The sequence below is a fragment of the Apaloderma vittatum genome, unplaced genomic scaffold (assembly GCF_000703405.1).
Source record: "Apaloderma vittatum isolate BGI_N311 unplaced genomic scaffold, ASM70340v1 scaffold16153, whole genome shotgun sequence".
NCBI classification, from domain to species: Eukaryota; Metazoa; Chordata; class Aves; order Trogoniformes; family Trogonidae; genus Apaloderma; species Apaloderma vittatum.
In genome coordinates, this window is record NW_009709962.1 from 15,182 (window position 1) to 27,674 (window position 12,493).

Genomic DNA, 12,493 nt, shown 5'->3' on the forward strand with positions numbered 1-12,493 from the left:
AAATAACCTACTCTGCCCCCCTCCAAATATTTTATAAACTATGACTAAATATCAAGTAACTATTTAAGATTCAGTGAATAAAAAATGGGCCATTAGTTTTAAAATAAATGAATTGGAGGGTGCATGGGAGTGGCTATTCTGGGATTCAGAAATCTGGCAGTCACATAGTAGAACTTAAACCGTTTCAATTTGAGCTATGTTATAGCAGAGATTTAGAGATGCAAAAAGTAGAATGATCCAGGGTAAAGGGTAGCCTGCTTGGAAATTTTGGCTTTGATTTGTACATCTACTACTTGATCCCTCTAAACCTTAAAGGATGTTATGAAGTCCTTCCGAATTTTTGTGCTTTTTTTTTTCCCCCACCCATGGCTTAAAATTTGTCTTCAAAATCATGTGGTTACCATGTGAAAGTTTAAGGGGTGGAAAGAATTGTTTTCTTGATACTTTTTTCTAGGAAGCTCCAAAAGTTAAGTTGTTCCTAAACCGATTCTTGAAAAAATCCCTTGTGTGATCTACTTCAGCCGCCTTCAGGAACCATCTCTATAGCTTTTATCTCCTGTAAAGCTTTACCTACTGTGACATCTGATTAGACTGCATCAAACATCACTTTTCAAAAGTAGAGGCCGGTTCTGGAAAGGAGCTGAAGCATCAAAGTGTGTAGTTTTTCCTGAGAGCCAGCAAAGGTTCTAGGAAATTGATTTGAACTGCAGGGACTAGTAAAAAGTTGAGAAAAATATTCGTTCAGACTAGTGAACTTATCAATGTAAAATGGAAAAATATTGAGATCAAATCTTCCTCTAATAATCTTGACTAACTCTAGCAGAGAATCTGAGTTTGGTCTGTTTTCGTTGTTGAAAATATTTTTTCCTTGACATGTTGGATGCAGCTGAAAACCCTTCTGCATTCTCAGCACTTCTAGTGTTTGGAAGAAGTAACAACTTCAGAATAATTCTTTTGCATAAGTTTGCTCTTACAAAATTGTTGAGAGGCTGAATGCTTCATTTTAATTTATTGCAAAACTTCAGAGTATCTCTTCTTTTGGCAGGAATCGACTTTAAGATCAGAACAACAGAATTAGATGGAAAGAAAATCAAACTACAAATATGGTAAGTATTGCAAAATAATTTAAGTTTTCAGTGAGTATTGATTTAATCTTTGAGCAGGAATACTTTGTAGCTTTTGAACCTGGGTGTAGCAGAAGTTTCATCTCTTTTATTTATCGACTGTTTGTAAGGTTTATGCTTTCTTCTAGCTCTTGGAGTGGTTCTGCTTCAGTAGCTCAGGAAATAGCCTGTTCACATGCACATTTTACAGCAACTTCCCATTTTATCAAAAGCTGTCCATTTTAATGTGCTTTGAACTCTCCTGTGTGGAATAGACATGTTAACCCCGTAACCATAAACTAAAACAGACGACCTAAAAAATGTGATCACCTCTGCTACTTCGATACCTATTTGTACTCACAGAGGCACAGGTGAGTGATAATTCTCCCATTTCTGGCCCAGTGGGTTAGTAGAGACTGAGCATCCTGAGAGCAGCAAATGAGCGTTTTTGGGGTAGCATTACTGCATATGCCAAACTCTTTAAATGCTACCAGTGAACGTAGGGCTCTTGCTGCTTTCTTAAGATCCAGAAAAGATAGTTGTGATACTTGCGTGTGAGCCAGAATTCTTGTGACAAAGGAAGTGAGGTGCCAGAAGTGGTTGGTAAAAATTGTCTGTCTGTAATATAAGTCAGAAAGCTGGTTTTTGTCAGGCCTTTGGGGTTCAGCTCCCCCTAGGTGTGACTAGTAGCCAAACACTTGGGTACTCTTGTTCACTCACAGGCATTCTGCCCTGAAGTCATCTAGGATAAAATATCAGCACACTAAGGTATAGTGGCTGATTTTAATAGCTGACTCTATGTGAAAATGCACTACCCTAAGATATTTTACTGCTGCATGTGTTAATTTTTGTTTAATGCAGCGCTCAGATGCATCAGAGCTGCCTTTTGTCATTTTTCTGGAGAAGGCTGTGTAGTGCTGAGTTTTATTGCTTGCATGAGAATTGAAATACTTTTGTGCCGTATTTATACTCCTGCTGTAACCACGGATGTAAGTAGGATAGCTTGGGAGGAAGGAAGATGTTGAGGGCTGAAGAAACTTGTGCAAACAGCTTCTAAATGGTGTTTTTTTCTTAATGAGTGAGTATCAATACATTGTTAGTCTGTTTAAAAAGGCATCACTAAGTACAGAAGAGTGTAAAGGTCACCCCCAACAAATATGTGTTTTCACTGAATTTTAGGGATACAGCAGGCCAGGAGAGATTCCGCACAATCACAACAGCTTACTACAGAGGAGCCATGGTAAGTGCTCTCACTTCAAAAGAGAAATTAGCACAACTAGTGTAACTGGTTTGCTGTTCTTAAGGTTGTATCATATAAGTCTTCAGCTGGAGGATTGGATAATTGTGGCTTGAGATACAGTGAATAAAGTTTGTGGTTTGGTGGTGGCTTTGTTTTTTTTTTTTCTTGTTCGTTGTTCATTTTTCAAACCTGCTGGTACTTTGTCTGGTCCTGTTGTTGTGATGAAACTTCAAGCCCTATTATATTTTTAATGTAATTAAAATTTATGCAGATTATAATAAGAAGTTAAGTTGCCAAGCTTTAATCAGACAAGTTTTCTTGAATGCAATCAACACCTTTAAACATTTGAAACAACTTGAAAAATAGGTAATGAATGATTTTAATATTCAGAGTGTATTTCACTGAATTGCTTTTCCTTCAGCCAGTGGAGAATGCAAAATCTGGGCTAGAAATACAGTCACTTACAAAAGCTGCTGTTACTTTTTTCCTCCATTAAGAATTACCTGAAGTCAAACAACTGACTTAGAGCCGGCGCTCTTTGGGGTACGACTTGTAATGATTCTTAGTGCTGTGATTTGAGGTCATTTACACTGGGACACTGTTAATTTCAATCTGCTGATTATTAGCTGTGCTGCTCCTACCTGTTGTTACCCCTTCATATGAACAGATCCGTTCGATTCTTAGGCTGACTGTGTGTCCAGGTGACTCCACTGTTATGGAATACAGATGGGGAAAAATAGTAACGGCCGTGGCTCTGTGTTAGAGCTTTCTAGTGCTTAAAAAAAGCTTGTGGCAGTGACCTGGACTTCTCCCCACTTCCCAGTGCATGTCCAAGGACTTCGACTTTGACAGTAGAGTCCTGGTGGTGGTTGTTGTAGAATTTCTAAATGTGTCTTGGCTAAACACTAATAATATAAAACTTTGTGTAGGTGGTCTCTTTGACCTGTAACAGTGGCAAAACACGTTAAATGGCAATATTTTTGCGTAAATTCTCAGCAATGGCATAATGCTTTAAGAAAGGATTACAAGTGTGTAAGTCGTATGCTGAATTTCTTGCAAGTATAATCAAACCAACAGCACACATCAAAAGTCAGCTAATAGTGCTAGCTCATCTAACTAGATTTTCTTAATTTTATTTAGGGAATTATGCTGGTGTATGACATCACAAATGAAAAGTCTTTTGACAACATAAAGAACTGGATAAGAAACATAGAAGAGGTAGGTGCTTTGGAAAGTACTTGTTAATTGTTCCATCTTATGATTTCCCTGGGACAAATAATAATCAAGTAATTATTCAACTTCATTATTGTAGCCAACATGTATGGCCAAGTTAGACTGTGCAGTGAACGCAACACTGGTTATTAATGAGGAGAATGCTATCTTGTTCGTCTAGGGATAGAAGGTAGAAAACTTACGTTTAAAAAGTAAGCACAAAGTGTTTCAAAACTGCTCTTGCTATCTGGCTTTGTTCTTTTTTTGGTTTTGGGTGTGTCTAAGGAATGGGAAGGAGCAAGATCCTAGGGTGTCTCCCTCTCCCTGGATGATGGCAGCTCTGTCTCAGTTGTTACTGTGTTGTGTGTTTGTCAGATTAGAGATTTTTTGACCTTTTCATTTGGTCTTGAGTAAGCTTCCTTCCTCTTGAGTAAGCTGCCTCACTGTAAATTATTTAGTGGGACATGCTGTCAGATAGGGCTAGGTCATTGTGAATTTAGAGGAGAAACTTTAATTTTAGTGAAACTGTAGTTATGTAACAGAATCTTGCAGGGAGGTGGTTTTTTTCCTTAAACATAACCATCCATGGGCTTTTCTTCAGTATCGTTCTTCAGCTCTTAAGCAAAATTCCTGTATTAGTGACCACTTGGATCCAACAGTGACAGGGCTAGAAAAGCTTTCTTGTTGGAAGTTATTATTACAGTATTTTATTAATAAAATCTACTGTAAAAATGCAAATGTCTTGCATAATGATACTAAATGCCCCAGATGTCCCTGCATTACTTTGAAGTAAATGTACCATTACGTTATGTACCATTACATTTCCTGAAGAGCCAAATGCATGTACACAACCTGGTGCAGAGCTCAAGGTAGTGTGTCTGATCTGTAATAATACACAGGCAATTTTAATCTAGGAGCATTTATTCCAACCTATTTTAATATTTAAGTATTGCCTGTTACAAAAGTCAGTCTCATTCTTGGTAATGCCTTCATATTAGATAACTTTTAAAAAATAACATATTCATTTGGGGATGAGTTTGACACATAAGTTTCTTTTAAATAATAATGCACTTTGTTTTTTGAGAGTTGGTTTTTTTTTTTAAATTTTAGCATGCCTCTTCAGATGTAGAAAGAATGATCCTGGGTAACAAATGTGATATGAATGAAAAAAGACAAGTCTCAAAAGAAAAAGGAGAGAAGGTAAGTTTCGGTGACTTAACCTTATTTAGAAGCCTACCTTTCCTAGGATTTCTGCTACTGGATGTTTGATGTGTTTTATGCATGAGAGATAAGAGGTCTCAAACCTGTTCTTTCTGAAAATTTTATATATTAGAAGCCAGAGAGTTGTGGTCAATGGGGCAGAGTCTAGCTGGAGATCTGTATCTAGTGGAGTCCCTCAGGGGTCAGTACTGGGACCAGTACTATTCCATACATTCATCAGCAACCCGGATGAGGGAACAAAGAGCAGCGTCAGCAAGTTTGCTGCTGACACAGAACTGGGAGGAGTGGGTGACGTACCAGCAGGCTGTGCTGCCATCCAGCGAGACCTGGACAGGCTGGGGAGCTGGATGAGGAGAAATTTGATGAAATGCAACAAGTGTAGGGTCTTGCGCCTGGGAAAGAGCAACCCTAAGTACCAGTTCAGGCTGGGGACTGACCTGGTGGAGAGCAGCGCAGGGGAAGAGGGCCTGGGGGTGCTGGAGGACAGCCAGATGCCCATGAGCCAGCACTGTGCCCTCATGGCCAAGAAGGCCAACAGCTTTGTGGGATGTATTAGAAGAGGGGTGGCTAGTAGATCGAGAGAGGTTCTCCTGTCCTTCTGCTCTGCCCTGGTGAGGCGACGTCTGGAATATCGTGTCCAGTTCTGGGCCCCTCAGTTCCAGAAGGACATGGAACTGCTTGAAAGAGTCCAGCACAGAGCCGCAAAGAGGATGGAGTGGAACATCCCCCTGATGAGGAAAGGCTGAAGGAGCTGGATCTCTTCAGCTTGGAGAAGGGGAGGCTGAGGGGTGACCTCATAAATGTTTATAAATGTGGAAAGGGTGAGTGTCAGGAGGACGGAGCCAGACTCTTCTCAGGAATGTCCAAAGATAGGACAAGGGGCAAAAGATGCAAGCTGGAGCACAGGAGGTTCCACAAAAAACATGAGGAGAAAATTTTTTCCCTGTGCGGGTGCCAGAGCCCTGGCACAGGCTGCCCAGAGAGGGGGTGGAGTCTCCTTCTCCGGAGACATTCAAACCCCGCCTGGATGCGTTCTTGTGTGACCTGCCCTGGGTGATCTTGCTCTGGCAGGGGGGTTGAACTAGTTGATCTCTAGAGGTGCCTTCCAACCCTCAACATTCTGTGATTCTGTTTGATTAGAGGATGCCAGGTTTGGGGGTTTTTTTTGTTTTAAATAGCATTTGACTGCCTTCAAGTTTGAATAAACTTAATGGTACTGCTGTCTTGGTACTGTTATCCTGTAAAGACTGTTGACCGTTGTTATAGCATGAAGTATGCTAAATCTCAGTATAAGGCTTCGTACATAGTTCAATCATGTTATGCTAAATGCACCATGGTGGTTACTTACTCTTGTCATAAGTACTGGTATTAAAGCTTAAGTAATTAGTTGTCCTGCACAACAAACAAGCAAGTAATATTACTGTATAAGTAGCGTAGTTGCTAGTAACACAGCTTACGGCTTGATTTGATGTAGTTATCTGGTCTGTAAATCCGTATCAATGAAGGTTCTGTATTAATGTTCTTTTAGGTCCTAAATAAGGTGGGGGTTTTGTGAGAAATTAAGCTCTTTGTTGGTTTTGAATTTATGTGAGGATGTGGCCTGTTCTAATATTTTGTCTAACTGTCCAGTAAGCTCAATGTTTTTGCAGGAGAAAAGCAGAAAAGAAGCTTGTTTTGTTTTTAGAACTTGCTGCAGCATACAGCATCTATTCTATTATAAACCTATGTGTTATATTCCTTTTACAAAGGAACTTGAAAAACACTGAAAAACTTTAACCTCTCTTCCAGTTAGCAATTGATTATGGAATCAAGTTTTTGGAGACAAGTGCAAAATCCAGCATAAATGTGGAAGAGGTAAGAGATGGGTCTTCTGTTTAGGTGCATTTCTTGAACTACTTCTTGAACTACTGTGGAGGCATGTTTCATGATCTACTGGGCTTTTTGACCCAATCAGGGACCTGAAGTACCAACTATGCTCTCGTGTCACCAGTCTTCTTTTACTTAGAGAACTGCTGTAAAATCCAGCATTTCTTCTTTTCTGGTAATGTCTGGAATTGTTTTTTAATTGGTGTTAACAGAGTGGTTTGCTATTATTGTAGCAAACAGTTGCTTTAGATTTCTGTGCCTTGCTACTTAAATTGCAAGTGCTTTTGGACAGGGAATAGGTGTAATTTTAGAACAATGCTTTGTGGAGGAAATTTGATTCAAGATTCTCTGCTTCAAGAATAACATGCTACTGCGTCAAGGAGCCTTCAAGTTACTACTAAAAAAGTCCTATGCAGATGAGACTGAAGGTTTAACTGGAACATCAGTATAGACTGTCATAAGCTTACGTTAGAGGAGGAAGGTGGCTTATAATACTCTGTCTAGGGACTTGAAACCTGTTTTCCTGTAAATAAATTCTGTGCTAAAAACATAAGATCCCTACTAATGAGAGCATAAGGAAATAGAATCAAAAGGAAGAGTGGCTCATCTCCACTGTCTTACCATGAATCACTCTTGTCATCTCAGGGAAGGTGGGGGGAGGATCTTAACTCTGTGAAGTGTGGACAAGAAAATAATATGATACCAAAGGCAGTTACACTAAGATTCATTCGATGGTTCAGATAAGGCAGGCTTCTTCTGAAGTGTTGTTCCTGTACCTACTGATCTAAAAGCCTTCCCGTGTGTATTGCTGAGATGGATACCTTTTAAAAGTCCTCCAAACACATACTTAATTCAGATCACGCACCTAACAAATTAACTAGCAACTAAAGCAGTTGTTGCTTTAAAAAAACATATCTGATGCAGTGCAAGCCAAGCATTTTTTTTTCTGATTGTAGGATGATTGTTATACAATACATTTAGAATGGACTTATTTGCATTGCGCTGCATCTGGAATAATGCTTGACCTGATTTTCACAGTGTCGTCTTCATTCTTGCAGCAGACAATGGAGGTGTGAACATTAGCAACTAATGCCAGTGGTGGACAGAAATAGCCTCCTAATGAGTACTTACCTTCAATAATTCCTCTAGATGGTTGACATGCTCTTTTATGACATGCCCTGCAATTTCATTTTAACTCCTGTAGGTCATACAATGTCCAACATTACAACATTAAATGCCCAACTGATGTACATTAGTTTGTGCTTACTCCTAGTGGCTTGGCTATCTGAATATTTTTTTTGAATTGTTGCATGAATAGTGAAGAAGGCATTAAAAAATGCAGGTGGTATAGGCATGCAGCAAGTAAGGATTTAGGCTTCTTTCCACCAAATATTTAACCTGTGGGAAATGACACAATTCTGATATTCTTGTGATCATAAGTGACTTTATTTGTTGTGATATATTTGCATTAAGTGAATGTCTGTCTTTGGATATTTTCCAAACACAATGAGAGGGAAAAGTTCTTTACATTCTGGAGCTGTTTCTGGGTTGTTGCTCTCTCCAGATAGCCAAAATTCTTGCTCTTCCCTGCTTTTGGAGAACTGCAGAATTTTTCTGCCATAGAAGAAGCTTTGCTCCTTTGTAAGATGAAGTCTGAGATGCAGAGATTTTCCAGAGTGATTTTGTTTGTTTGTTTGTTTTTTCTAGGGAGGGTGGAAGCATAAATAACATTATAGATAGCCCAGGAGCAAAACTTCTGGAGGACAGAAAGCAAGCTGAACTTACTGTGAATTCCCAGGCATGCCATCCTCAAACCTCTGTCCGGGTTTCTAGTACAGTTTGGAGGTGGGAGGAAGTATTAGTGTATGCAGCCTTCTTTCCAGCAGATTTTTTTTTTTTTTTTTTTAATCCAAGAGGTTTGCAATGGGAAAGTCTGTTCACTTGCTTCAAAGACTGGAAGGATGGAGACTAAAAATAAATACATTTTTTTCCTAAAGCATGCTTATTGCATTTTGAAGTAAGCAGCTATTGTGCATAGATTGGCTTGCAACTTAAAGTACTAGCAGTGGCCTACAGAATACTGTCAATGTGTTTGGCTACTCCAGATCTATCTTAACTTTGATGTCTCGTGACTAACTTTCTTTCTCTTATTTATTTCTGTTCCTCACCAGGCATTTTTCACACTTGCACGGGACATTATGACAAAGCTCAACAGAAAAATGGTTTGTATTTCCAGTTGGCATACAAACTAGATGCGTTGAAATGACTGCTATAATAATTGGCTGAGTAGTAGCCCTGCCAAAAAACTCCTGGGGATTACAGTGGAAGAAGCTTGAGCAAACAGTGCTTTATCACACTTTGTTACACTTCAGAGTGTAATTGTTCTTTGTTTTGCATGAAAATGAACATTGGGCAGCCTGAAACTGCTGTGTTCTTCCCAAACGTAACAGTGTGATCCTTGCTTTATTAAACGATTAATTACGTAGTCATTCTTTCAGCTAAGACTTGAGCTCTGGGTTGTTGGATAGATCTTTATTTTTAAAATACACAGTTATTGAGTGTTTCGTGGATTCTGGTGAAATGAGGAGCTCAAGTTGCCACAAATCTCTGGTCTGGTTGTTGCTTTGCAAAAGGGTGAAGTGGGGAGGGAAACTAGGAAAGCTAGACTTTTTCCCATGCATTTTGTGACGTTGTTACTCTCTTCTCTTTCAGAATGACAACAGTTCGTCAGGGGCAGGTGGGCCAGTAAAAATAACAGAAAATCGATCTAAGAAGAGCAGCTTCTTTCGATGCACGCTACTTTGATGAACTTCTAATGATAGACTGCAGCACACTTAGAACCTTTTCTGCTTCTTTGAAAGCACAGGGTCACAAAGCCTCAGAAATAATACCACCAAGCTGCTGCTGAGAGCTCCATTGAACGTAGACTGCGATACACAAAATACCAAGTGGATTTTGCTCACTAAGCCTATTGACCTGTCAGGCTCTTTTTCTCAGATATGGAAGCTATGAAGTGGAGACACAAATGCAAGAGTTAACTTGTTTTCCTTTTTTTACTTTCTGTTTTAATGCCTGTTGCAAAAGCTGCTATGTTTCTTTTAACTTTGCACATCCGTATTGGCCTCTGACTGCCTGTTACAGCACAATCTTAGATTTGTATTTGCACAGTTTGACTCGTAAGTAAGATTCTTAACAGATTTGTGCAGGCTTTTCATTCTCTTTGTAAACAAATTTCTTTTCAAGCACAAGAGCTGGGGTAAAAATGGTCTTGATTCCATTATTTCCTATGCTGTATACTTCTGGCCATGACTGCAGTGTGGATATTGACACTCTAGCGATGAGAATTACTGTAACAATTGGCATTTAACAATTTGTCTGGGTTTTGTCTCTTAGATGCACAAATCTGTTCATGCAGAAGCTGTGGCTTCTGTTCTGAATGTAGTATGTTGCTTTTCTTTCTTTACCAGACTTAGCAGAGTTGTGTTCTGAATTGCCAGTCACTGTCTGATTCACAGATGCACCTTTCAGTTATTTGAATAAACACAGCGTATCTCCTCACTTCACTTTCCTTTTGGTAGCTCAGTCTGCACCTTTGTTTCTGATGAGGAAGTCAGCTCTGGAGTTGAAATCATCATCACAAGTTTGCCTCATCACTATCACTTAAGTGGCTTGTGGAAGCTGAATGCATGAGTTTTGAGTAACCTCTTTGTGGATTCATTTGTTCAGAAATGACTGCTTCTAAAGGTGACTTCCATTTCTACTGTAATTCTACGGATAGTTCATTAGTGTCAGTTAGCATCGCCCCTTGACAACAGAGGTGTCCAAAAAAGTAGCTTCCTGTGCAGTTGCTGAAGTTTCGCAAGTTCTGGCACCAAGGGAACGGTCACCTTAGGGCTATAACGTAGCATAACGTAGTTGTGCAGTTAATGCAGAATGTGTGAAGCCCTCTCTGGTCTGCTCAAGCAGTAATTTTTTTATCAAGACCTGGTACAGTGACCTAGACTGTTAGAAGCAGAGTTGAAACATAGTTGCCTTTTTTACTCAACTGAGCATTGTATAACCTAGTCTTTGTTCTACTACTTTTTTACCGTCTTCTGGAAACTTTTCCTCAATGAGCAATTAAAACAGGTGCTTTAGTTCTGTTGATGTGCCAAACTTGGACCATTGTAAGCTTTAACTACCAGTTTGTGTCCATCATGTTTGTTACTAGGGGATAGGTGCATTCTGTCATCATCAAAGTTCATGTCCAACGTGCTTGCTGTCGCTTCACTCTGTTGTCTAGAGCTGTAAACAGTGAGTTGGTTGTTACCACAGATAACCGCTTCATTTGGTGGTGTCGGGTACTAAATTTGTCATCTCTGGGTCTGTTGTAAATATTTTGAAAGTGAACAGGCCAGTAGTGTTAGATTTCAAATGGTTTAACGTTGGTAGCTGGTTCCATAAGGTTTTAAGTGGTTATCAACCTGTCCCTACATATAGTTTAATAGAAATAGTTTTTGTAACTAGATGGTGAGTTTCATAAACTGTTGTTGCTGCACGAAGAAAAAATCTTCATGGCAATAAGGTTTAGTGAAAAAACAAAGCAACCCTAACTGCTCTGTTGTCTACCCTTGACGTTTTTCTCGGACAGGCTAAAGCAGTTATGTTTTCTGTATGGTTAAAAAAAAGTGCTTCTATACAGAAAGTGTTGTGACACCAATTATGAATGTTGTTTATTTTCAGTAATTTACCTCTGACTTATTTGGTGTCGTAATACTTTAATTTTTATCTCAGGGCTTGTCTGCAAACCAAAACTGACATGTTCTGTGTTTGGCACCGTTTACAGAATGCTTTGTATTGTTTTTCCTGTCTTCGCTGTGTGGTTAAATGTTCATTCAATATTAGTCTCCATGAACTTCCCTTTTGAAAGAGCCTGTAAGTAGTAGAGTCTATGAAGTGCTTCTTGAAGCAGCAGCAAATTGGGGTATCTGCTATGTATGGGAAGGGGGGTGGGAGGGGGAGAAGAAAAACTTGCTATTTTCTTACATTTAGCTGTGCTAAACTGTACATAAATGTGAGGTAAGACCATAGGAAATTCACTTTATGCATGATAAAACAATGCAGTAAATATTTCACTTTGCCTAATGTTCATGTGAAGTTCATCTTTTTCTATTTGTAGAAGAATTTAATGCAATTTTGTTGTCCCCTGCTGAAACTGAAGAATTCTAATTTCATGTGGTCTTATGGAGAAGGTAAAATGCAGATTTCTCTCTTTCTTTGTTGTTTTGCCCCCACCCCTCTCCTCCAGCAGTATTAAATGGCTGAGTGGCTGCACTTTACCGGTGTGCTCACGTGTGGTCAGCGTAGACCTCCTTCTGTGTACAGTCTGCCTTGGCAGGCGTTGAAAAATGTGCTGTATCTTAGCGTGCAAATCAGCTGTATGTTTTACTGGGAATTTTTTTAGCTCTACTTTCCAAGCGGGTGATGAGAAGTGGTGTATTCTGCCTACGCGTCAGATGCTGGGTACTACAGGCGATTCCGATCTCACTATGCTTGTTTTGTGCAGTCTCTGTTGCTACTTTTGCTCAAGATGACATAACCTAAATTTTGAAGGACTCTTAACTATACCTCAGTCAACCCTTTAGTATTCTGCTACCCATTAAAATGAAAGTCACATAATTGTTATTCATTAAGCAGCAAATGTATTTCTGTTTTATTCCAGAAATTGCCATTAACCTTTCCTGAAAGTCAGACAATTGTGGTGGATTTCGATAAAACAAAAATGCTGCTTATTTTATGGAGTTTTATGAAATCTTTTCCCTCAGCCCCGTGTCTGTGCACTATATCTTGGCCAATATTTTCCTAAATAGTT

General features: G+C 39.3%; 1 protein-coding gene across 2 annotated transcripts; it reads left to right on the plus strand.

Annotated features, from left to right (window-relative positions):
* Positions 1-1,047: 1,047 nt before the first annotated feature.
* RAB8B (RAB8B, member RAS oncogene family) lies at positions 1,048-11,880 on the plus strand. Of its 2 annotated transcripts, XM_009867134.1 has the most exons (8): positions 1,051-1,106; positions 2,283-2,343; positions 3,484-3,561; positions 4,666-4,755; positions 6,565-6,630; positions 8,814-8,864; positions 9,355-9,379; positions 11,801-11,880. In XM_009867134.1, the coding sequence occupies exons 2-8, from the start codon at positions 2,341-2,343 to the stop codon at positions 11,848-11,850; spliced, it is 363 nt and encodes a 120-aa protein (XP_009865436.1). In that variant the 5' UTR covers positions 1,051-1,106; positions 2,283-2,340; the 3' UTR covers positions 11,851-11,880. The 2 variants fall into 2 exon arrangements, with proteins under 2 accessions (XP_009865435.1, XP_009865436.1); XM_009867133.1 differs by lacking the exon at positions 11,801-11,880 and having other exon boundaries at positions 1,048-1,106; positions 9,355-10,199.
* Positions 11,881-12,493: the final 613 nt, after the last annotated feature.

What these genes read in the sequence shown, in the direction of transcription:
- RAB8B (XM_009867133.1), top strand. An exon ending in GGATAAGAAACATAGAAGAG is followed by an intron (nt 3,562 to 4,665) that starts GTAGGTGCTTTG and finishes TTTAAATTTTAG; the next exon opens with CATGCCTCTTCAGATGTAGA. An exon ending in CAAAAGAAAAAGGAGAGAAG is followed by an intron (nt 4,756 to 6,564) that starts GTAAGTTTCGGT and finishes CCTCTCTTCCAG; the next exon opens with TTAGCAATTGATTATGGAAT.